This window comes from Pezoporus wallicus, unplaced genomic scaffold (genome assembly GCF_028554395.1).
Source record: "Pezoporus wallicus isolate ANWC-B61680 ecotype Strahan unplaced genomic scaffold, APGP_CSIRO_Pwel_v1 scaffold_2696, whole genome shotgun sequence".
NCBI classification, from domain to species: domain Eukaryota; kingdom Metazoa; phylum Chordata; class Aves; order Psittaciformes; family Psittacidae; genus Pezoporus; species Pezoporus wallicus.
In genome coordinates, this window is record NW_026637439.1 from 1,054,423 (window position 1) to 1,080,626 (window position 26,204).

Here is a 26,204-nt window from a genome sequence, read left to right on the forward strand (position 1 = left end):
CAGCTGAGCTGTGCGAGATGGCAGTTACTGCTGCAGGGGAAGCTGCATGGCCTCTCTGCTACCATCCCCCTGTACTGAGCACTGGTGAGGCTGCACCTCGAATCCTGTGTTCAGTTCTGGGCCCCTCACCACAAGAAAGACATTGAGGTGCTGGACCAAGTCCAGAGAAAGGCAATGAAGCTGGTGAAGGGTCTGTATCACAAGTCAGATTAGGAGCAGCTGAGGGACCTGGGGCTCTTTAGTCTGGGGAAGAGAAGGCTCAGGGAGGACCTCACTGCTCTCTACAAATACCTAAGAAGAGGATTGAGTGAGGTGGGGGATTGGTCTCCCAAGTAATAAGTGGTAGGACAAGAGGTAAAGGCTTCAAGCTGTGCCAGGGGAGGTTTAGATTGGGTATTAGGAAAACTTTCTGTACCAAGAGGGTGATCAGGCATTGGAACAGGCTGCCCAGGGAAGGGGTAGAATTGCTGTCACTGGAAATGTTCAAAAAACAGGTAGATGAGGCTGTGACATGGTTTAGTGGTGGACTTGGCAGTCTTGGGGCAATGGTTAGACTTGGTGATTTAAGAGGTGTTTTCCAACCTAGCTGATTCTATCATCAGCTGCTACTCCCATCCCCTTCCCTGTCTGCCCTCCTACAAAACTGTAAGAGACCCATTGTTTTTTTTCTCTTCTTTGTCTATGAGAAGCCTTGATCTAGGTCTGGCTGTAAGATGGGGCTTATGACTGTTACTGCATAGGAAGGAAGTGAAGCAACCCAGAAGCAGAAATAATAGCTATGTCAACAGGGCTGCTTCTTCAAACTGTGTAATATTCTAAAGCAATATTGCAAGCAACGACTACCTTAATCTTGATGTAAAATCTAGGACTATGAAAAATTTCAGTGTTTAGTGAAAGATCAAATGACCACATTTAGCTGGAATGGTACATATGTGCATTCCCAAATGTATATAGTGATTTGGTAGCAGGTGAAAGAACAACACACATTAAAAACTGTATTTCTTGGTAAGAAAGCCAAACATTGAGTGTGCTAGACTCCTGTCTCCTTTCTTTTTGACTGATAAGTCTATATAAACAAAAAGTTCCTGCTCCTTTGAATGAAGTCTAGTGGATAAGACTATGAAGTTATTTATCCAATTGTTTTTGTATAAATCCCAAATGTTCCCTGCTGGTTTGAAAACAACAGCAATTATGAGTGATGCCAAGTTTATCTCTACAACAGGAATGTCCTATAGTCCACAGCTGGTACTGGAAGAAGCAGCAACAAATTCTTAAAGTCAGTTTTCCCTTAAGTAAATTCTAGGATTGATGACAAGCTGGTACATGTCTCTGAGTTATATCTTCTTTGTTGAGATGTCATTCCTACTGTTCAAAAGGTTGCAAAGTTCCAATTTATCTTTTTTTTTTACTTCAGGTCCCATTACCAGTCGCAGCTGTCTCACTGAATTGTTTATTTTACTAACTTCTTCTGTGTGCTTGTTATAGGTGAAGTTCCATTCAAATGTTAGCACATTCCCATGGAAACCATTCTTGTTCATTCAAAATAATTACTTTGAAAAGTTACACAATCAGAAATGTTGGATACAATTTTTGGCATAAAATTCATAATAGTTATAATACCTGATGTATTTCCAAAGTTATCATGCTGTTCATGTGCAGCTGAACTTATATACCCTTGTAGAGGAACATCAACACTTACTTGAGGGTTATCCTGCTCCACCAGAGTTGGATAATCTCATTGCCTGAGCTGCCAGAGTTAAAACATTAAATTGAGCCATCTGAAACATACATGGAAGATACTTCACAGTCACAGTCTGGATGTTGCTGCCTGCCTGTCATGTTTTGTCAAGAGTCTTTTTAAATACTGGTTGAGGCATTTTGGATCCCAATCAGAAAATATTATTTATATCAGAGAGTATTCTCTTGATTCAAAAGAATAAATCATAAATGTTCAGTCCTTTATGTTTCAATCTGTCTTTTCTGAATTGAGATGCTGTTTTGATGTTGATGATTAACGACATATGTAGAGTGACACACAAGACTAGGGTATTGTGTTGATTTATCATTCCAAGCAAAGCATGAACATGACACTTCTTGCCATAGCAGATGGGAACTTGGAGCAAAAATTCAAATGGTAATAGTAACATCTACTCTGGTGTGCCAAAAGTCTCTGGAGATGGAAAAATAAAAGAAAATGGCAAAAATACATGTGTGGGGAAATTACTTTTTAATATGTTCTGACCTCTCTGAACACAGAAATTTGAGTATTTCAGAAAATTTCCTAGCTGACCAAGTGTTATTTTTTTCACCTCGTTACAGAGGAGTCTCCTTTGTTAGTTAATGGGGTTGCGGAAAACTTTACTGATGTCCCTGACAGTCTTTCTACTCCGGTATTTCTGTTTGATTGGCTAGAAACCCTCTTAAAATACGGATATACTACTTAACCATTCTTGCTTTTATTCACTTCCTCTTGCTCTATTTTGACACCACAAGTTTATGCAACACCATATCACAACCCGTAATGAAAAGAAGTGGTGACAGAAAACTGTGAACATTGCTGAACACTCCCTTCCCCCATGCTTCATCCCTTATTTCTTCAGGTTTAGAATTTTATTTTTTTTTTATAACCATGATAGATTGACTTATACGTGTGAAACTCCCTGTGGGCATGATTTGTAAAGCTTATCCCCTTACCCTTTAGTTTATCTATGCTGCGCAAAGGGCTGCAATGTTGAGCTAACCTAATAAATACTCAGTAAACTGATTTGGGTATCAGGGTAAAAAAGCAGCTAGGTCAACTAGGAAGTCCTGTCAGTCATGCAGTTATCATAGTTACATGCTTCTAATACCCAGCCAAACTGCTTCAGGTATTTCTGCTCCTGAATGCATTGTTAAACAGGAAGAACAGCCATTCTTAAGAGGTAACAGTGAAACAAGCTCTCAGATACTCTTAATTGTTTTATATACTGTCATTGATGAAAGGGTGTTGTTTTGGTCTTACAAGTTGGCTGCTGGAAATAAACTTCACTTTGCATTGTCTTGTCCCAGCAATAACATGAGATTGTTTTTACCTGCTTCCCTAAATCTTGAAACTAAATGAAAATTAACTGGCCATAGCTCAATCTTGGGGAGACCTGGGTGACAACAGCTGTCAATGAGAAGCCCACAAGGATATCAGTATTTGGGCCTATACAATGCTACACTGTGAAATGAGAAAGGTTGTTCTCTGCATCAGGTATAAGGAGAAATTAGGGGCTGGGAGGTTACAGCTGTCAATGTGGTACAAGCCCACGGAGGGTACAGTTTCTGGGGAATTACATCTGTGATTTTGTTCAGACCTTTTGTTCGGACTGCAAAAAGCCTGCCCCTTCTGCACAGCCAGACCGATTAATGACATGTTGATGAATAGCACTTCTTTCTTCCAAGCAGGAAAAGGAGTTACAAACCTGAATCTAACCTTCAGACTGGGATGCGAAAGGCATTGTTGAAACAAGAGTTTTGTCATAGCAAAGCTTATTAGGAAAGTACACGTGACAGCTTGTGCCATAACTGTTACTATTCACTCCAGGATGTGATGTCTAGTGAATTTTCATGTTCTCAAAAAATACTGAAATTCAAAACTAAGTTCCTAAAAATTTCTTTCATCCTCCATAGTCTAAATAAAGCCACGTCAGCACAATGTTGTATTTTAGGTGTATTTAAATGCTAAAGGAAACACGGTGGCCAATTGCCTCATTACAAATAATGTCACCTTTAGAGAAAGTAACATCTCTGACTGATTCAGCAAAGCATAACTAAATCACTTATGAAAGCATGAATTTCTGAATGGATTTTTCACTCAAAATAGTTCTACATGCAAACCTACCAAAGCCTTTATATTTTACTTTGACCTGCTTTTTAAAAGATACTCAGAATAGCTCAATGTAATGTCAGCTTCCTTTAGCAAGTGTTCATTATTGAAATTGTGTTTCTCCTGGTATATTCTGTTTATATGTTGCTTCTTTGCTGAAAATTTAGAGGCACCAACTTCTTTGGAGAAAGTACATGTTGAACATTATTCAAACATACTTTGAAAATATTTACCTATAGCCTTAAAGGGAATATTACTCTTTGTAAGTTGGAAACTGTGATACTGTTATTTAAAAGAATAGTTGAACATATTATGAAATTCAGAATAGTGTTTTAATACTTTAATGTATACCCATCATATACAGTATCCCAATCCTGCTTTAATACTGAATAAAGCTCCTCTGCTGTGAATTTAATGATATTTTTTCATTGTTAATATTTCTGTGCAAAGAACATATGGCTCTTACTGCTGTTCAATCTATAAATAACAGGAAAAGGAAGAACTTAATTCCCTTGGTGTCAGTCTAGAGTTTCAGATTTAGAACAGTAAACCCATGATTTTAAGTTCTGTTGAGAAATTGCAGCAACATCCTGTATGTTGTATAATACTACATGTAATCTGCCAGATGATTCATATAAAATAATGAAGACAATGATTTATATAAAATAATGAAACAAAAGGTCTGAACTGTTTCATTAAGAACTAGATTTTGATCTTGTGTAAGAATTTTTGCCAGGATGACACGTTGGAAAAAATGTTAACAGTTCAGTTTGCTTTTAATACCACCTTTATTATTTTTAATGATTCCTGTGATGTATTTCAGTTCTTTAGGAAGCATTTCTGTGCAGAACTAGTGATACTATTTTAACGGTAAGTTTGTAGTGGTATGTTGTAAGGAGCCAGGATAAGCTACCCTTAGGGCAGGCAAAGGAGGAACTGTGAGTGTCAAGGAGGAAGAATTTGCTATCGGCCAGTACTAAGAGAAAATTTCTCCTCTGCATTAATTTGGATGTGCCAGCCTACGTGGGATCAAGCTGAATCAAGTCTCTGCTAAGTTGCAGCCACTTTCTGTTCCCAAGTGCTACTGGGGAGAGGACCACAACTCTGCTCAGATTTCTAATGCAAACAGCATTGAATTTCTCACCCATGTATGGCAACAAGGATCTTGCGCTTAGTAATCTGCAAATCTGAGTAGTCTCATTCTCTTCATGCATATTAATGGAACTATTTCCTACTGCTCAATTTGTTGTATCCCTGTCTGTATTCATATTTTTGGACTTTCACCCTTTTTCTGAAGGCGCATTCTTGTTGGTTCAGTCAGCACCAGTGGCTCTTGTATAATGGTTGCAGGATAATTTTTTCCTAAAAGTTCAACTTCCAATTTCTGTCCAACTTTGCTGAGTTCTGTGGGAACATATGCAAAAGCCAGACTCTGCTGAGCACTGTAACTGAAACTTCCAGATGTGGTGTTGCCGATAACCTGGAAAAAACCCACAAACATTTATCTTTATTTTCAAGATGCATTGAGATTAAAAAACAAAACAACAATCTTAAAAAACAAAACAACCAAACAGCAACCCAAACAACTACGTATCTCATATATTACTTTTGGTTTACAGATTTTAGGCATCAAGTGAGTTTCAAGTATGTCACGCAGTTCATAATATTCTCTACTGTGAGTGACATCACCTTAAACTGGGAAGTTTACGCTCCTTGAAAAAACAGTGTATTCCTGTTGTGTTCAATTAAGTTTTCATGGGAACATACACTACACACATGCATATGTTTGTTACATATAATAATTTAACTGCTAGTGAAAGTTTCAGTGTATATTTCAATCTGTGTTGGAGTGTAGGAGCCCAGACTTTGCCATTTTGTTTATTTCCCACGAATATAAAAAGTGTTGTTAGGACAGTGGAGAAATTGCAGACGAAGAGAATGGGTGACACATTTCAGTTTGTTCCAGATCTAGTTTCTGTGACTTGATGGTATTTCACATTTTCTTTGTAGATATTTACTTAGTCTTTGCTTCAAGCTTGAAGATTAGACAGTGTTTATCTGAGCTTCAAATTAGTCTGTGCCAGTAAAATAGAAGTAATGAATTCACACTTGAAGTTAGATTCTGTTCATGAATAATTAACATAAATTTCATGAAACATGATCTACAGTTCTTACCTTGCCATTATGCCACACACTTTCATTTCCCTCTGGATCAACATTATCTGTTTCCAGGGCAAGATATACCAGTCTTCGTTTGAGCCCCTTTTCTTTAATGTGCTTCAGTGCTTGTTTTCCTGTAAAGTCTGCTGGCTGAAAAAAAACAGAAGATAATGATGATAAATGATTGTTTGGGTTCTTCAAAATTTTCGAGACACAAGCATTTAAAATTATCTTCATTTGTTTTCATGTCACTTAAGTATTCTGTATAAAATACAGATGAAATAAAACCTTTGACAGATATTATATCTTGTATCTTGGTAGTTTTATATTGGTACATCCTATCTTGGTAACTTTATTCAGTATATTAGTTCTTCTATAACTCAGTCCTTTAATAGACATAATTCCTAATTTATTGATTTTTTCCCCATAGCTAGCATTTTATGGGATAATGAAGCATGTTAGTTAAAGAATAGTACTGTCATTTGGAGTTCGCCTGTTCAGTTCCCTTGCCTAGAAAGGTACAAGCAGATTTACATCATTCTGGAAGCAGTCTGCATAAATGGACGACAGCTACTGAGCCATCAGTAACTCTTCTGAATCCTCCAGGGTATATAGGACAGTATTTATTGTATGTTGAACTATTTGCACTGAGATAGTCTGATTCAATGGCCAGGTGCACAGATATGAATTTATTTCACCAACAAGTAGCTGTAAACCAGATTTGTCTCACCCTGATACTTCCTAAGTCTTAAATGTAATTCAGGCAACTTCCCTACTTAGTTGGCTGGATAAGAATAAATTGGAAAAAGAAAAGAGAGCTGTTACAAACTCTGTGGTCCTGGACAGAATGCCTCAAGAAAAAGAGAAATCCCACTTCAAAGATGCTGACAGTTTGGGTAGAGGACAAAATAGTAATCAAGCTGGATATCATTATTTCTAATATCTGTGCAGTAAATATTAGGAACAGTGGCTTACAAATTCTGCATGTTCGTTTTGTCTTTAAAGGTATAAATCAGACAGAACAAAATATCTTTACTCAACTAATTTGCAGAGCCACACCAGCCTGCCCCACGGGCAAGAACCGTAATAGCAGTTACAAAGTTCTCAGACTTTGTTGAGAAGATGACTAGCAGTGAAAGCTACTCTTGGGCAGTTGATTTTAGGTCTGAAGAAGGAATTATATTCACTTGATGAGAGTTTGATAGAAAAGAGGGGCAATATTTTGTAATACATCAAAAATACTATTTCTGGTAATGATCTTTAATTTCTGTAGAGAGTCATTGTACTGTCAGAATTACAAGCAACACATACTTGAAATAGATTATTATGCAGTTAGTTCACGTGTTCTTATTTCTGTAGTTCTTGTGCAGGTTCACATACATCTGTGTATGGGCTAAAAAGGAATTATTAAACCAATGAGGAGTTTTTGAACTTTGAAAGATCAGACTCTGTAAGCAGTTGTGGAAAAGAGCTTATGAGCCATTTAAGGACCCGATAGTCTGAAATTGAGGTAGACCAACTAAGGGTAAAGCAGATAAGGATCACAGATGGCACCCTTTGGGGAAAGGCAGTGTGAAATACAGCACAGACCAGAAAAAGAAAGGACTGTGAGGATTCATTTTAGAATATAACTGTCAAGATGCTGCTGGAAAACAGAAAGCAAAGATCTCAGACCAGCAAAAATAACCAGGTACTGGTAGTTCCCTCTTACTTTTCACAGAATTACATTTTTATTACACAGGAACATTCATGAAAGGAAATACCTACAACTAGAAATGCAAATAAGACTATATGTTATAGCACAACACACACACACTAAAATGCTTTACATGACAGAGAAAAATACCAAGGAAGTAAACATTCTAAAGATACACTTAGCACTGAATTACCTCCTTCCTATACATGCTTATGTAATATCCAGTATTCAGTCACAAGGAATGTAACTGTGGAACTAACCAGAAGTATTCAAATACAATGTTATATGCCTTACGGCCTTCTGACTGTGATACTCTAAGCCATCTAAGATGGCAGGATGAATGTTTGTGAATTTCTGTCTTTAGGCCTCTTAGTAGTAAGAGTGCCAACAGAGAGGGCTCCTTCAGAACTAGCTTCTGTCAGCCTTCTTCAACTGTGCCCTTTTCCTCAGCTGAGTCACCATCAATTTTTGCAGAAGAACTGTAATCAGTGACTTTGGGAATGTCATATCACACAACACAGATGTAGTTACTGCTATGCACAGCTCCTTTTTTTCTCATGTATTCTGATACTTGCAAGTGCATAGATATAGAGAGATATGAAATCCTTATAAAACATCTATCATTTTCATGTCTGGGGTTGTTGTGGTGTTTTGGGGTTTGTTTGTTTTAAATTCAAGATTTCTGGTTCATTTTTACCTCTATGAATTCCTCATTTAGAAATGGAAAAATAGCTTCCATAAAGGTTAATGCAACAGGCATAATCAGAGTCTTGAATACAACCTGATAAAAGATGTGTATTGCTTTTATGGCTCACTTCCAGATTAACTGTATAGATGACAGTTAACTCCTGTTAATATACTAATTCTTGGAACCTTAAGGTTGACAGCAAAAGTAATTTTGACTTCCATTTCTTAATTACCTTTAGGATATGGAGACCATTAGAGCTGACAGCTGGCAGGCTTTAGAATCTATCTGTCTATGGATAATTTTTTTGCCTGTTGGTTACAAACACAAAATTAAATTCTTACCCAATTAATTTTAACTAGGCCAGGCTTTTGGCCACCTGGAATAAACTGTTACATAATTCTTAAGCTAGCTGGAGGTGGATTTAAGGGATTTCATGTAATGGGTATATTCTTTGTTATTTTACGCTCCTTGAAGGTTAAGAATATTCTTGTCTTTTTAGAATCATGGCTTGGAAAATTAACCAAGAGGTAATCTAGAATTCAAACTGTGCAAAGTGTACACAAATACGTAAATATACACACACACACACTCTGCAAATGTGTGTATATATATGCATAATAATGCATATATATGTAAGTACATACAATGTGTGTAAATATAATGTAAGTACATACATAAATGCACACATAAATATGTATGTACACTATACAAACATGGATAAAAATGTATGTGTGAAAATGTATGTGTATATATAATGTAAAACTGAAAAAAACTGTATATATAAATTTTTTAAATATTTAAAGAAACACCTTAAGAAATTCTAACCACATGAATTTGACTACTTTAGTCCTTTTGTTTTACAGTTCTAGGGTATCCATGTCAATTTTACACTAACTTATTTCCACCATTATTCATTTTTGATTTATGAGTGTGTGTGCATGAGGTTCATTACAAAGAAACAGCATTTAGAAACTGATTCATTCGACCTTGGTCCAGCAGTTCTTGGTAACAGCTGCTTCCTCTTTCTCGGAAAAAAAGTAGTCAGTTTGAGTATTGCTTCTATTTGTTTTAACTTGTGGCACTATATATAATGCAAGGAAAAAATGCCATTCAAAATAGTATAAGTGAATATTAAGAAATTCACATTAAAAATGAACATTAAAAAAGGAAAACAAAAAACCAAAACAGAAGAAGAAGAATGGAAACAAAGAATAGCCCTAAACAATTCCAACCTCAAAAAGTATCAGATTTAAAGCTGCTCTTAATTGTCTTTCAGTTTTAAAAAAATCATTTGACATGTGGCAACAGTGTAAAACTTTTACTATTTAAGAGCAAGGACAGTCCTACTAAGCTAAGCTTAAAATGAGAAGACATATTATCTTGTCATAAGCTCCTAAAGCATTAAGATTTGGCAGGTGTAATGTTTTTCACATAAAAGAAAAACACTTCTTAGATACAAGATTTTTACTTGTGTTACCTAACACACAGATTTTAGTGGAAAATCACATCACAAAGACTAAGCTGTCTTAAAAACTAAGTTTTAAAAATAGCATATAGTTAAAGGGACTCCACTGATTATTTTATCTATTAACATATTGGTCATATATATATACATGTATATTTATATTTTAAAGAGTTCAGGAGACAATAACCAATGAGATGATTTTTCAAGCACAGAGATGTACCCTGGAAAGTTTATCTTGCTGTGTTTCAAGTGTGCTTGGCTTTTAATGTCACACAGATCCTAATTCTAATTCTCTGTAAAAATATTTTGTGTCTTAAGGGAAGCAAAGGAATAGAAATTATCGATAAAACTTAAATTATTTATTTATTTTTCAATATTGTACAGTTTAGTAGAATAAATTCTAGGTATCTAGGAAGAAAAATGTCATATCTATTCAGCAGTAAGTGGCAACAAAGATATGCAAGTATCTTAATAATGAAATGTTGCAATTTATTTGGTGTGTTACTTATGACTGTGGGCATATAGCCAAATTATGTGCACAAAGCCACCTGACTAAGGCACTACCAACAGCTGCTGCATTCTGCTGTAACCATCATGTTACAACACACTGGAGATGAAATCAATACAGTATTTTGGAATTAATTATTCTTAGATGAATTTGGATAATTTCAGGGTAACACTGCAAATGATATCACCCTCACCAGGGTGATAACTGAAGATCATTTTCCTCTGCAGGCAGCCAATATTTGACAAGTTTATTTTTCTGTAACAAGACAAAGCTACAGTTAACACCACACAAAACAGTTTTCTAAGGGAGGTGTGGCCAGTCAGTATGTATAGTATCTGCATCACGGTGGCTTTCACTCAATCTGCCTAAGCCCTTCTTATAAGCAAACAGCCAGCTGTAAAAAATTGATACTGATACAAACAACTGATGAATTACTGATTATTTTGGTTCATCATTCCTAGCTTAGTGCGTACTTACTGCTCTACATGGCCCAAGAAACACACTGGGAGTGACCTGGGTGTGCATTTTATATGGGTAACAAAATAATTGCAGATTCTTTCCTATGTGTTTCATAATTTGTGTAAATTTACGGAATAAATCCTCTGGTTTATGACCTTCTGGACATCAAATGAAGTAACCATACGATATGGTTCCACTTCTAAATTTCAGTTTGAGTGGGGACAGGATTTATTTGGAAAAGTACATTGAATAAATATGTCATAGGCATAATAAATGGGAATTGAAAGAAAGAGGGGGGAAGTTCCCTTACCCCCTCTCAAATACCTAGTACCTTTCCATTGCTCCATCTTTACTCAGATCCCTCTGCTTCCCCGCAGGATCCATATCCCTTCTTCAGCGAAATTTGTGCTCTTTCTTCTTCCACCTCCCTTTCTTGTGTGGAGTAGAGCTGGCACAAAGCACAACTGTATGCACAACAGATTATGGCGTGGGGTCAGAGATCACTACTGTAGTTATTCCTCTCAGAACAGGAGAGATGTGTATTGGAGAAGTGAAGAGAGGCACACAGCAGCAATTAGGGGGAGTTACAGAACCCCTTAAAGTTCAGCTTGTCCAGCATCAAGTTGGAGCACTGCTCCTGCCAGACCCAAACTGCAGATGCAGCCATTCCACCTACTAAGCCTTCCCTACATACCCTATGCTAGATTTTAGATGTGAGAAGATTAAAATGAACCATTTTCTATGGTTCCACAAACACAGCTCCTATTTTAAAGTCAGTGATTTTTTCAAGGGGAAAAATAAAATTTTTAGATTTTATTTTATTATTAAAAAAAAAATTTAAAAAAAAGCCTGCAAATAATTTAGAAGTGGCAAGCATCACCAAAGGGCTACAAGTGGTTGTTTTTCCAATTGTGCCCTTCTCATTCCTTGCCTTCATGTTTCTGAAAGCATAGGGTGTTACCAGATTAGAACAGTAGCATTTACGTGGAATGATGATACAAACGACTACATATGCTGCAAAGTTGTGAGACCCAGAGCCAGCATCCACATCTTTTCTGCTGTTTTGTGTAGCCTCTCTCTTCACCTAGTGCTGGGTGGTATTTGCGGCCAGAGCCCCAGGGACCCACGGCAGGACTGATAACTCTGTTAGCACTCCCTTTTTGGAGGGCATGCTCTCTGCAGTTGTGCCAGTTCCAGCATTTTTGTTAGAAAAATGTTTATTGTTTTGTGCTTTAACAAGTTGAGACATACTGTCTTAGATCTGGACTGACATGAGCTGGACTGACACAACTGTGAGGCAGTTCTGGCAGAATGGCCAGGAGGGAAACAAATGACTCAAAAGAGGAGGACATGAAACTGTAAGCTTAAACCTGCCACCAAAGGAATAAAAAGATAGAAGCACAGCCTTAGAATAACTCAGCTTCATATGAGATAACAGTTTATGTACAGTTATGTTGGAGGTTAGGTCAATACTCAAGGACCATATCTTGTCATTCACCCATCTCAGTAAAGCTGCAGGGTATGACACAACTTCTAGTCACAATGAATAATGAAGCAATTAAATACTCATGTCTCATAGGTGCAATAGTAAAAATCACCGAATGTCAAAGTAAGAAAGAGGGGTAGGACTTGCAGTCTAAGAGGCATCTTTTGACATTGAAATTCAGGCAGTCACTGAGTAGCACTGGTGAAGATGAGACACAAAGGGTGGTGAGCAGACAGGTAAAGAAGAAGGGAAAAAAAAAGGAGAAAGTTTTGTTTTGTTTTGTTTTTAAAAAGGCTGGTAGAGTACTGAGAAATGCTGGGTATGGCAAAATCTGGAAAGAAGCTTGGAATGGAAAACAGAGAAACTGCCCCAGTAAATAAAAAGGGCTTCAACAAAGAAACACTGCTCCTGATAACGGTATTTCCTCCTAATGGAACCAAACAGTGTATCTTAGCTGAGCACTCAGATCCCGGCCTGGAGGAGTGCCATAGAGCAGCGTCCCAGACGGTTTCTATTACGGCACTCTTCCCGAATCGCAGCGAGCTGCTGCTGCAGAGGGAGTGACCAGGAGATGGCAGTCTTGGATATAGCAAAACCAGTCAGACACGTACGAGCATTTAACTTCGGACGGATAGAGCTCAACGCTCTTGGTAAGGGCTGGCACTATTGGATTCATACGGACCTTCTTAAAGAATTTATTTCTGTGAGCTACTCAAATAGACATAAAGGTTTTTCACTCTAACATCAAGTTTTATTGGGACTTCTGGTCCGTTATGGTCAGGAGAAAAAATAGGCTGGTTTAAGAATACCGAATTATCAGAAAATAACTAACCACTTCAGAAGACCAAAAAGAAACATGGCAGAAGGTTTCGAAGATGTAATCAGCTTCTGAAATAAGGAAATATTTTTTCTATATGTACATAATTAACATAATAGTATGGCAAGAAAACATTTTCTCATGTAAGGATGGTGAATTACTAGAACAGACTGCCCAGGGAGACTGTTGGATCTTCAAGAGTGGGAGGTCTTAATGATTTCACACATGAAATTTTGATCTATATGGCAAGGTAAACACAGATGTAGTTGATTATACCACAGAACAAAGATCTGGAGTAAATTAACATCTGGTGAGTGCTTACCTTTTTGTATGATAATATTTGAAAAAACCATTGGTTTTAAACCAGGGTTTTGAAAATAAAAAGCATTCAGAGGTATTATATCTTTGACTTGAGCCTGAGAAAATGCAAATGTGCAGCAGAACTGAAACAATATTTTGAGATGCAGAGCAAAATGAATTGCAACTTTTTCTCCTTTAAAGATATTCTGTGAATTTCCTGCCACAAAAGCCATTAGAACTCCATCGAATATTTATTAGCAGAGTGCTTATTCATGAGATGAGGCTTTCTAACGACTTACCTAATTTCCTAAGCATGATTGAACAACCAAAAGAACAACAGTTATTAAAAAAAGACTCACCCTTAAACCAGGTGGATTTTGTTGGCAATATGAAGACACTGTGTTCTCTAAACTAGAAATTAATTCTTCTAGTTCCCTCAAATTTGGTTTAATCACAACCCATCCTGCTCATCTGTGCAAAGAACCAACTAATGCCAACACTAGAGAAAAAAGAAGTATCAAGCAGAGTCTAAAGGAAACTACCTAGAACAATACCCTCTCTTTAGCCTTATTGATAAAATGAAAGTTGCCACAGAAATCCTGAGGAAAAAGGTTTATTTATCCTCATGCTATATAGAACAGGGAGGGGAAGGACGGTGGGGGGTGTCAGTTTAAGATTTTAAGAGTTTTTCTTGTTACTCAGAACAAAAAAATTACTAGTCCATATATATCTGAAAATAATGCATACCTAAACTTTGTAAACACAGAGAAATATCAGTATTTTATTGGTAATTCACATCTCTTCCTATTTATTCCCCACATATTTAAATGCCCTTTTGTGGAAATAAAGTACTTTATTACCTTCAATGGCATGTGGTCGTCCATTAGCTTTAATTTCTTTAGAAACTGTTCAAGTTTTCTATGACATACCACTCGAGATTCACTTATGATGAAGTCTTTTTCCTTGTTTTGTGAGCTATTTGAGCTACTTGTTGCACAGTAAGACTTCGGTAATTGAATGAACAGTACATTTTCGTTATTTACACAGGAATCAGCACTTTCCCCAGTTGGGGGCGCATGTTTAAAGGAATAATCTTTTCCAGGAACTCAACTAATTGAGATGTCAAAAAAAAAAAGAAAACAAACCCAAACCAAACCAAAAGTATCTGTTTCCTGTAGTTTTTATCTCATTTGCCTTTTATGGGTGAAGTTTCCTTAACAATAGGAACTGGTGATAGCAGAATATTTGCTTGTCTTCAGTCACAGTGGCCTGTGAGGACGGCCGAGTTCTATGCCATGCCAAGCACACCAAAACCAAAGGTATGGAACTGGGACTCATAGCCCCAAACTGCCAAAAAGCAGAGTAAATAATCTCACATTGCACTTCATGCTACAGTGTTTAGACTGCTTCCAATATCTGAGTAAGCTCAGGTACCTCTGCACTGTAAACATACAGTCACAATTGCCCACGTTTGTGTCAATAAATAAACACAGATTATTTCCTTTTTCACATCAATTCAGCAAAACTGGCAAATGTTTTAGGCTTAGCTCCTGCATCTACGCTGGAGAGTCACTCCATACCCATTCATTTACAAGATGAGTATCTGCTCCAGAGAGCTGTTCCAACCCTGCATTCCAACCCTGCATTTCAACCCTGCAGGTAACTTTGAGGAACAATGAATAAGAAAGTGCTTCATGCACGTTACTGCTTTCCTACGTTCTACGTGGTCATCTTGGCAAGCTTTCCCTGCTTATGGCTGCTTTCCTGCTTACATTAAGCAAAAAAACAAACAAACCCAAAATCAAAAGGCCAACAAAACAAACAAACTCCTTTAACAAGAATAAGAAGGGAAAACATTTTCACAATATGGATAGGCTTGTTCAGCTTATATACAGACACTACATGTTTATAAAACACATGACTCCAATTTCTCTATGAAAATAAATCAGAGTTATTTTTCACAGACAACACTTAGTATTTGCAACTTCCTGATCTAATGTATAATTCTGTTAGTAAGAAACATGGGAAAATAAAAAATATTTTTTTAAATCAAATTGATATTTATAAAGTACTTACAATTTTCTAAACCTATTTTATATTACAGATAATGAGCAAATTTCTTTTCAAACACTTAAAAAAATAACTTTGGACATAATAGAACACATTGAAAATAAATGACATACCTTGTTTAGCTTTACAAAGTATTCCAGTCCAGCTTCCAAGGGATTAGTGTCACAGTTCATCTGTTAAAAAAGATAAATTCACCATCTGTACATGATGGCCCATCATAGCTTTTGGGCTGGGGGCTTCGTTTATTCATTCTATGCATCCTTTTATTTACTCCTGTGTCGGTGTCTTCCATGTTGCATCTGTGCAACTGCCATTTTAATACACTGCATGCTTCCAGTATGTGATTTAAACAGAGTATCTACTACTATGCCTAATATAAAGTATAGATATGTAAATCATTCATCTAAGTTTCAATATGCAAAGTAAATACACATTTCAGTGAGAAGCAGGATTTCATCAAAGCAGAATGGAAACCTTAGAAGACTGAATAAGTGAAGTACACACATAAAATGCAAAACAGTACAATGTCTTAGCTGGAGAGGAAAATAAAACACAAAGACAATTTTATTCACCACATTTCCATTAAGAGTAAGGTGAATGAGGTTTTTGGTAGCATTTGAAGCAAGAATGAAAGTAATTATCACTGGGCAAACAAAAGAAAAAAAAAAAGGAAAAAACACCCACCGTTTCATCTCCTTGAGTTCTTTCATTTCCAAAAGCCTTGAGAAAAAATTCAGGTAAGCAGAAATTACACTGATTTTCCCCAAATTCTCTAATCTCCCTGGACAGTTCTTTATTGTGAGTGAGAAAATTTGGCAGATATAAGCTAATGGCAACTGCAAAAGTTCCAAATATATTATTGGAGAAGAATTGGCCTCTCCTGACATAGTTATTACAGATATAAAACATTTTCAGAATCTACCAGCCAAGCCTCTGATTTCAAAACACTAGAGCACAGCAAAACTCTCAGAACTTTGTTACACACAGGAGGAGAAAACATCAGTGAATCAAAATAAATGTCTCTTTGCCAGCAGTGCAATGGAGTATACTGATTATTTCTGTTTAGAAATTACACTGTCCAGAATTATAGCAGCTTTTCCTGCTCAAGGTAAATTTTATTTTCATGCTAAACTGAGACTCTGCAACAAAAACTGTTTGTGCTAACTCTAACTAAAAGCAGTATAATCATAATCAAATAAATAAATAAGTAACCAGAAAGATGAATAAAGAAGTTACATTTCCTGACCTCTGCTCCCCAGGCTCGAAAACCCTTTTCCAGTCTTAAAGCATTCAGAGCATATGTTCCAAAGTTGTCAATGCCCTCTTTTTGGCCAGCTTCCATGATTGCATTGTAGAGAGCTACAGAATCTTCTTTTCTATGATAAAGCTCCCAGCCCAATTCACCTGTTATATAAACAAGATTAATGATTTCAGCAGCTCAACAATGAAGCAATCCTAATAAATAGAATCCTATCTTTGGTAAAAAGTGCGGATCAGTGCTGTAACTGTTAATTCACATTTTAGGGTCAATTCTGATATTATATAGCAGTCTAATTCCCTGAAGGAACCACCAGAGTCTTTATGCCCTAGATCTTAAGCAGTGGTACTATTCTAATTTAAACTGTGAACTGAAATCACGATGGAAGGTGGAATCAGAATAAACAGTGGGAAAAGGTCATGTAATGAAGCCACAATGAGAGGCAATACTTAAGAGCATTATAAAGAGATGATGACTTGGCAAGGGAACAGCAAATACATAAATAAGTATAAATAAGCATAAAATGAACGTATTATATTCAATACAATAGAAAGAGAATATGAATTACAAGGAATTCAGCTGCTTCAGAATGCTCTGAATTCAGTCTATTGTAGTAGAGATGGACATAAAAAGAAATAAAAATACAAAGTAACTGGGAAAAACAAATAGCACTACAGCATTACATTTGCAAGGGATGTGACAAACACTAATATAAGGTACTCCAAAAACAATTCTTGACATTGGTTTTGCAGCAAATACCACAGAGGTTATCAAAACTGGCCTTTTGTTCTGTAAAATAAATATTTGCACTATAGGGCATTCTAGAGAGAAAGGTCTTGGAAAACTCAGCACAGACCCTGACCATGTCACATTTGAAAATCAATGTACTTGTGTGTAAGTCTGTTTCCTCACACATTATTATATAAAATGTAATGAACCTATTTCTTAGGAATACATGATAAGATTAATTTTCAACATAATTTTCATTACACTTATTTTACTGTTTGCTTAAGAGTCTGTTTCCTCTATTGCTTACCTGTGTACGATATCCTGATGGCAGTAACAGCAATATCAGAAAGTTTCAGATGTTTAGACTGGAGAAACTTAAATGAACCATCACTTAGATCCTCATCTGTCAACTTCTGGAGAACCTGTCTTGCACAGGGACCTGCTACACCAAGTACTCCCATCTTGTCTGTCATGTTTTCTATTTCAACTTTGTATCTACCTCTCATTATATTCTCTTCTATCCATCTGCAGATAAAACACAATATTGATGTTAAATTCTTTATGAAAAATAACTGATTTAGACAACATATAAAAAGGAATTATGTTTTGTTGATATTCATCTTCCCAGCAGCTCCCAGACCCACACTATCTGAAAACAAATGGAATTACGTGTTAGTCATACCTATCACTGATGTTAAACTGTTTTCTGGTGAGGTACTGGTATATAACTACAGGCATCTTGGATACAAACAGTAAACATGATAATTTAAATGGATGGAACGGTGTTTTCAAGATAAGAGAAAGAGCTGATCTCATAGGACTGAACACAGATCTGCCTTTGGATCCAGAATGCGTTAATAAAAAGTCAACATACAAAAAGAGCAAGCAAGAAACACAGCAAACATAAGTTTCTAAATAAATTCCCTATGTCAACAGAAATGTACAGCCAGGTTTGTTTCTTCCTGAGTACAGTATTTAAAGTACTAGCAGGAAGTTCTGTTTCGGTTTAAGCAAAAACATGAGCTGAGCATTATCTTTCAGGAAGCTCACAAAATAAATGAAATGCATATATTTAAAAATCTTATGAAGTAGTATTAATGCACTATGACGTACATTAACACTTTGTTAAGCAGTGTTAAAAGATAGCAGGCAGATGGGAGCACCAAATGGGACTGTAGAAATTCTCTAGTGCATCTAGTAAATGCCTTTGTTTCCTGAATGTGCCAACAGTCCTACTTATTCTTATGAGAAAGTTATAAAATAGTACATTATTCATTGTGTATCAGGATAGCAAATTTCAGTCTTTTATATGTTGATTCATTCTGAATAACTGATTTGTCAGCAATCTCCAGTGAGAAAAATTCTTTTTCTTAGTATGTAAGTAGAGCTGCTAATTGCACTAGATATGTTGCTTCCAGTGCTCATCTATGAAAGGCATTTTAATGAAGTCATCCTGCAACTGCTTTTACTTGTTCTTTTCTGTTATTTTGCTTTGTTACCCCAGAGCCCAAAGCAGAAGACATTATCACAGTATCAGGAAGACTGTACTAGCAATTTGTATTGGCCAGGTCAGTGTCTCTGAGGTCACCCGTGTTTAAAGCCAATTTTCTTTTTTGCGTAAGAGAAAACACTAGAAAGGAACAACCATGCTGTGTTCCATCATACAATGTCAAACACAAACAGGTTCAAGAACAAAACAAGAACTACCTCCATAAATATTACATAATTATCAGTAAATTCTCCCTCTTTTTACATCAGCAACAACCCTATATGCAACTGCTTATGCTTCATGATTCAAGTCAACCAAGTTTCTAGGAAATCAAAGTCAATAAATAAGTAGAAATCTCAGGAGCTTAGTGAAAGGTCTGTTGAATAATAATAAAATATTTGGCACTTGATAAAAAGGTTTCTATATTAATGTGGCTATATAGCACTACATACTTACTGTAGTAAAAATAAACTAACCTCAGGTCATGGAGTTCTGACCCTGAGCCAGTTACAAGCATAAATTCTCCAGGATACAGTTGAGAGACTGTTAGCTCAGCATAAACTTTTCCTCTTGGTGTTAACATATGGCTTATATTTGTGGAACCCACCTAAAGGGTAAAATTTGCAAATATTAAGAATGCAAAATACACTTGAATTCTTAACCATTATGAAATGTATGGAAATATATCTTCATTTGAAAAAAACCCAATTTTTTTATGGTTGTTCTCCTATGCCATAACAGGATTGGTCAGATGCACAACTGGCCAAGCTTAAGCTTTACAAAGGAAATGAAACATTTTTCTTTATAGAAAAAAAAAAGCAACAAAAAAGAAAGAAAATTTTCAAATAAGGTAAATCAAGACTTTTATAAATATTTGTTAATTGTGTATTAGACAAGGCATTCTTAAGCTACATTTGATTTAAGACTGCATTTTCAACATGAATTCAATCAATTTTACTTTGTTCCCTGATCATCTGAATAAAAAATTTGTGAGTTATTGACATAAATATTATTTTTCAATCATGTAAATAAAGCTTTCAGATCCCAAAAGGATAAAACAAGCTTTGCCTCTTACTTTAAAGAATGAAATGTTGAGTTGGCTTATACTTTTGTGGCCCTGATTTACGTACGCTGTTTTATGTAGTTGCTGACTATGAATCTACATCTTTGTACATTCATACCAGGTTCTGTGTCAGAAACATGATTTCTAGAGGCAAAGTTTCAAATAAAAGTTACTTAGGTGTGACCATAAAACATACACATGTTCATACAGGTATCATCCATAGCAACAGAAATATGAATATGCCATAGACATTGTGCTGTCTGGTTCCAGAGGCAGAATTTAATACTTATTTCATTCTGCTTTCATAAGAACCTTGTCAGTCACCCAGTCAGAGCCCAGACAATGAATAGAAAAAGGAAAAATATTGCAGATATTAACATTCTTTTGCAAGATCATATTACGTTAGTATAGTTACTGGCATACTGCAGGCACATAGTTGAATTTTCAGAATCTAATGCTAGTCACACTCAACTTGTTTGTGATACAAGTATATCTCAGTAACTTCACTGAATTATTTTATGATGCAGAATAGCATGAATGGCACCAAAAAACAAACGGCTTAAATAACCAATTTTCATGAATGCTGGATTTTTTAGCGGCCTCATAAACTATTCATTCCACTTTGCCATCTAGCTTTCTTTTTCCTCTTAGTAACACTGATTTAACTCTACTGAAAGCACCCGCTTTGTTCCCATAATTTCCTGTTCAGTCTTGCTTTCTCTTTATCACAAAAGTATATTCACTGTTACCCATGCCCACTGATGACACTCTTTCCCTGCCTCTACTCCAAGCTAGAAAGAAAATAAACTTCCAATCTATATTACTATCACAAAATTAGTACAGTAAAAAAGTATGACTCTATAGCAATTTGGGTTCTTCTTTTTCCTAAACCTATAGGATACCAGTCTTGCATACAGCCTTCCCATTCATTTGGCTCTGACCTCTGAGAAGTTACCTACCTTCATAACTATAGTCTTAGTGTACTTACTGTTTCCCTATGCTTCCCCCCCTCTGGTGTCTGAAGCAGCTAAAAACATCACCTACAGCAAATATTTTGTGAAATTCTGTGCTGAAATGAGCAAAAGCAGGAAGATAAAGGGTACACCAAAGGGTAGTACGGAGCACTACCATAAACTGAGGACCAAGAATAAGAAACCTGGAGTAGTCTGTCACATTATGCCATTTTTTAAAACATGATCATATTCTGATGATCTGTGAGCAGCCATGGTTGTGGAAAAAGGACAGGGTGAACTGAAAGCTGAATATCCTGAATGTCTGGAACCTTTCCTGCTCCAGGCAGCCAGCTGTAAAACAGAGTCAGTATGAGCAGGTGGAAAACAAGCATGGGTCACATTTGAAAAAGAAAAAGAAAAACAAAAACCCACAACAAAACTGCTTCCTTGGGCATCCAGGAAGAGTACTACATCCACCTATGGTCAGGGAAAAGCACCTTGCACTGCTCTGCTCTGTTGCCTTAAGCTGCCACATTATAGCACAGTTTTAGGCAGGCAGCTACTAAGCTATTCTACTATTTACTGTTACAAACGAATTCCAGGGGAGATTCACCTGGACTCCCTTAGACAAGGATTTAGAATACAGGAGGCTCTGTCCGAACATAAGGAAATTAATTTTGTACTGTAAAGGTGACACCAGCAGAGCTACAGGTTGACCTAAGAGCTGTTGGAGTCTCCATCCTTGGAGATACTCAAAAGTCATCTGGAAATAGCCCTAAGCAAAGAGTTCCCTCTGCTTGAACAGACGGCTGGACAAGATGACCTTCAGAGGTCCTGTACAACACCAAGCATTCTGATTCGGTGATCTGTGCCAAAAGGTACTTCTACTTGGGGCTGCTCTAGCATAAACCCTACTGCTCATCCTGTTAACTGAGTGCAATACATCTCCTCACACAGCAATTTCTCCAAAGAATCTGAGTGTTCGTTACCTGAAAGATATGGCAACAGTATTGTGCTTCATTTTCAAGACAGACAAGCAGATCTTGTTTGTGTAAATCCTATATTAAAACAGTTATTACTGTCCATTTACCTTTGGAACAACATTTGCAAACAGATGATCCAGCAGCTTAACAGAATCTGTGCCTTTTACTTTAAACTTGCCAAATGGTGACAGGTCAATCACACCAACATTTCCCATAACCTGTTTATACTCACGACCCACAGGGTCAAACCAATTTGTGCGTCGGAAACTTGGTCTGAAACAGAGAATTTAGACACACAAAACATAATTTAAAAATTCTGTGGTTTTTTTCAGCAAAAGGTAGTTTCCAGATTCTTTAGTTTAATAATCATCCAAAAGAGACAGACTTTTCTAACTGTAGGCAGCTTACCCAATATTTTCCTTGGTCTAACATAGCTTAATTATTAAAATCTTTTAACAACAGAGAAAGATATGGGTTGATATTTTATCAACCTTTTTGTACAATAAACTGTCAACTGTTCAAATGTTAGAAGTAGTGGTCTGTCATGTGTCAATTTACAGCATACTTTGTTGGTGAATCATTTATTTGGGTTTAAGGTGTCAGAGGCTTTATTTCTGAACAGCAAAGTGTGTCTCTTTATTCCTTTATGAGCCTCATTTAGATTGGGACTCAAGTATCCCTGTGGAAAACAGTTATTTGCTGCATGTTCCCTGATGCAAGAAGATAACTAGGTGGGCAGGCGCAGAGGGGGAAAGAGATTAAAAAAACCCATAAGAGGATTGCACATCTCTTTTCCTGAGTATTACATAGAAAGGTATGAGCTTTTTCATGAAAACATTATACTGTGCTGCTGATCAAATAATAGTAAAGGGTGAAAAATATAAATTTATAATGAATTTACTGTTTTCTATCCTGTTCTTTAAGCTAGGCTGCTCCCTGATATGCTAATCCTAGCACAGTAGCAGGATAGCTCAGTATGTGTTTTGAAATGTCTGTATTATCAGAATTAAATGGATTCTATGGAAAAAACTAAGAATGGAGTATCTACCTAATTGATACATTTAGCTGAAATTAATGATAAATGTATGTTTCTCATTAATTTTATCTCAGGGTGGGGGAGGGAAATTAATCTTTCATTTACTTGTATCCAGTCTCATCTCCAGGTTTGTAGAACCAATGAGGTTGCTCCCATCCTGCATGAAAGCCCATTGAACATTTTGACTTCAGCAAATCATACAGCCCACTGGTTCTCTCTGTTGGTCTTCCAGCAAATCTTTCTTCTTTAGGGTAACCAACTAGAGGGGAAAAACATCCAACAAAACCCAAACTAAGAAACCATGGCATACTAAGATCCTCACCAAGACAGAATACATGTATATAGACATGGAATCTAGAGGAAGGCTTTGTTGGAATACATTTTCAGGATATAAATGTATTTTTAAGAAGTACCTTCTTACCAATGTTATTAAAACCGTAAGATTCTCTTGCTTTGGCTGCTGTGTATTCTGTGGTGGTCCACTTTCCGTATCGGTTGGGATCTAATTCTATCAGGTCAAACGGAGGTTCCCCATCCAGGATCCAGTCACTGAGGTATTTTCCTATGCCACCAGCATGTATAATGCCATACCTTGAAAACAGGAAAAAGTCCTTCAGTGCCAGATCTTTTATGTTTTGTTTTTAAAAATCAGCAGTAGCATATACTACTAATACACCCCCTAAAGTATTTTAAATTTTTCCATGTTTTGTTGTCGCTGTTGTTGTTCTGTTTTTCTTGTTTTGCAATATTCCATAATTTATTGACAGATATTTCTACTGCCCACTGCCAGCAGCAGAATGCCATTGCTAATATACAGCTGTTGCCATGCTTGACATTACAGCAAGCTTTTCATTACCTAAAGTTCAGAATTTTACAATCTTTTCCATGGACATTACAACTCTTTAACAATTAATACTAAAGACAGTTCACAAACTTCTGTCTATTAAATACACTGTCTACGCATAGAATACCTCTTCTTTTTCAAACAGGTGTGATTAAAATAGACTCAGATTTGAAAAACAGACTGAGACATTCTAGCAGCTACAGTGATTATTTACATTACAGTGACAAGAGCAAGAGCAGCCAAAGTCAGGAGACACTACCAGATAGCTTTAAAGAAGTTGAAATACCAGCAGTACTTTTTATAGTGTTCCACAGAAAACCCGGTCACTTAGAGGAACTGGGCATAAAACTAAAAGGTGTGTTTGCAGGGGTGCCAGAGTTTGAGAACTGCTTTTCTTCACTTTGATGTACTTTCTCTGTTCTCCACTACAACTACAAAAAGAACTTGTTTCAGAAAGCTTCTGCTAACAGAATAAACAGCCATTTTTGCGAATTGTTGGTAGCAAAAGCTTGCCTTGTTTCTACATAATGAGTGTGCGAAGGATCAGGCTATGGAGCTCTCTAGTTAAAAACTTACATTAAAGCAGCAACACCAAACAGAAAGGTAGATGCTCAGAAGTTATAAAGTGATGAATTTTAGGTTTCCTTAGTTAAATATTTTGTATGTATTCAAGCTTTTGAAATGCTTGACATCTTGACATCCATAGGGAAAAAGCTGTGTGTGAAATGTGCTTCTGTGAGGTACCTGAACTAAACAACTGTGGACAAGGAACTTTACTGTGCGGCAACATACGTATGTGGCTACTTGTCTAAATACGACCAAACAGTACTGTGTAATGCTAAATCTCAGGCACCTCAGATTTGACAGCAAAACATTTCATGACAAACAATTATTAATACCTCTGCAAACTAGTTTGCCATAACTAAAAAAAAAAAAAAAAAGAGTGTCAAAATATCTTTCTGTCTAGGGAAAATATGAAAATAAATTTGTAGCTACATGTGAAATACTCCAATAAGCACAGCAGAAAAACCTCTGAAGAAATGGTAAGTCTGTCCAAACCAAGCTTAGATTAGCATGCAGCAATCAAATCACATCACTCACACTGAATAGCAAAGCTAAAACAAACTTGAATTGCTGCTCAGCAACTTTGCATTCTGAATTTTACGTGCTCAATTAAATAGGCAAGGATCTTCAGGAAAAAGACCAACTCCTTATGTAATAATTCCATTATAATGCATATGCATAAGAAGATTGAATTCAGATTACACAGACAACTTAGTTCTGGCACTTGTAGAATGCCTGACCTCATAATATTCATGAGATTACTTTGATATAGTGGGGGTTTATCTGCTATTTATTTATTTATTTATTTAAATTAAACAGAAATATCAAAACTGCTGACTACATGATGTAATTCTGCCAAACACTCCTCTAGGCTGTTCAGCATAAATCTTCAGTCTCTCAGCACAAGCTTCTATCACCACAGCTGATGCAGTAAGGATGAGTGCTTGAAAACTGCCACTCTGCAAGTGCTACAGAAAAATTAGCCATTGCTGGTGTTACTGTAATTAGGCACCTCTTTATTGTTCATGGGTATAAGTTTCACAGCCATAGCTATGATGCCTTCAAGAAAGCTTCAGAAGAAGTTCTAGCCAGTTTAAGTCTCCCTGCAACATTCATTACAGCCAAAATCCCAGGGGAACAAAACCCAGAGACTACTGCATGACTGTGGATGGTGAGAGGACAAATGAATGATATCTTTTTTTAGCTTCAGTTGAAGACTGCTGAGTTGATGGGAGGGTAAGCACGATGACAAGATGTGCTGGGAGGCTGCCCTGAAATGTGGAGTTGCTATTACAGATACAGCATGCATCTGGGCTGAGGGGTCTCCTGCACTCTGCAGAGCTTTGCAGCACTGACTGCACAAACAGGGGCTTTCAGTGCTACTAGATGGGCTCCCATTATGAGAGATTTTAACTTACAGGGTGCCCAGCTCCCTCATTACCTTGGATAATGGGGAGCTGATTGTATTAATATATCGACTGCAGTTCTGCTACACAAGAATGAAACACATGCTGTGCAGGGATATGATATTACAAGTACTTGTAAAAAGCAGTACAGTTTAGGCATGTCAGCCTTCATACAAGGATTTAGAGAAAATTCCTTTAATGAACACAAACTGCCTTTGTTTTAGTTCTCTCCTTCCAATCCCTGCCATATTATCTTCTCCGTTGTGCCTGTCCTATTCTTGCGTTTTACTTACGAGTCCTTGTTTCTCACTGATTTTTCACTCATTCCATTCCTTTTTCTTAGGAAATTGGAGTCCCTGCACGCTGTGGCCCTTTTTCTA

At 36.6% G+C, this 26,204-nt stretch overlaps 1 protein-coding gene across 1 annotated transcript in view; it reads right to left on the minus strand.

Annotated features, from left to right (window-relative positions):
• Positions 1 to 4,619: 4,619 nt before the first annotated feature.
• The window catches only part of DMGDH (dimethylglycine dehydrogenase), a 43,084-nt gene continuing 21,499 nt past the window's right edge, over positions 4,620 to 26,204 (minus strand). The window contains exons 8-16 of the mRNA XM_057405450.1: positions 23,432 to 23,601; positions 23,116 to 23,269; positions 22,082 to 22,247; positions 19,452 to 19,582; positions 17,794 to 18,011; positions 16,746 to 16,903; positions 15,613 to 15,672; positions 6,026 to 6,160; positions 4,620 to 5,330 (exon numbers count right to left, since the gene is read on the minus strand). Coding sequence (XP_057261433.1) covers positions 5,115 to 5,330; positions 6,026 to 6,160; positions 15,613 to 15,672; positions 16,746 to 16,903; positions 17,794 to 18,011; positions 19,452 to 19,582; positions 22,082 to 22,247; positions 23,116 to 23,269; positions 23,432 to 23,601 — 1,408 coding nt within the window. The 3' untranslated portion in view covers positions 4,620 to 5,114. The remainder of the gene's footprint in view (positions 5,331 to 6,025; positions 6,161 to 15,612; positions 15,673 to 16,745; positions 16,904 to 17,793; positions 18,012 to 19,451; positions 19,583 to 22,081; positions 22,248 to 23,115; positions 23,270 to 23,431; positions 23,602 to 26,204) is intronic.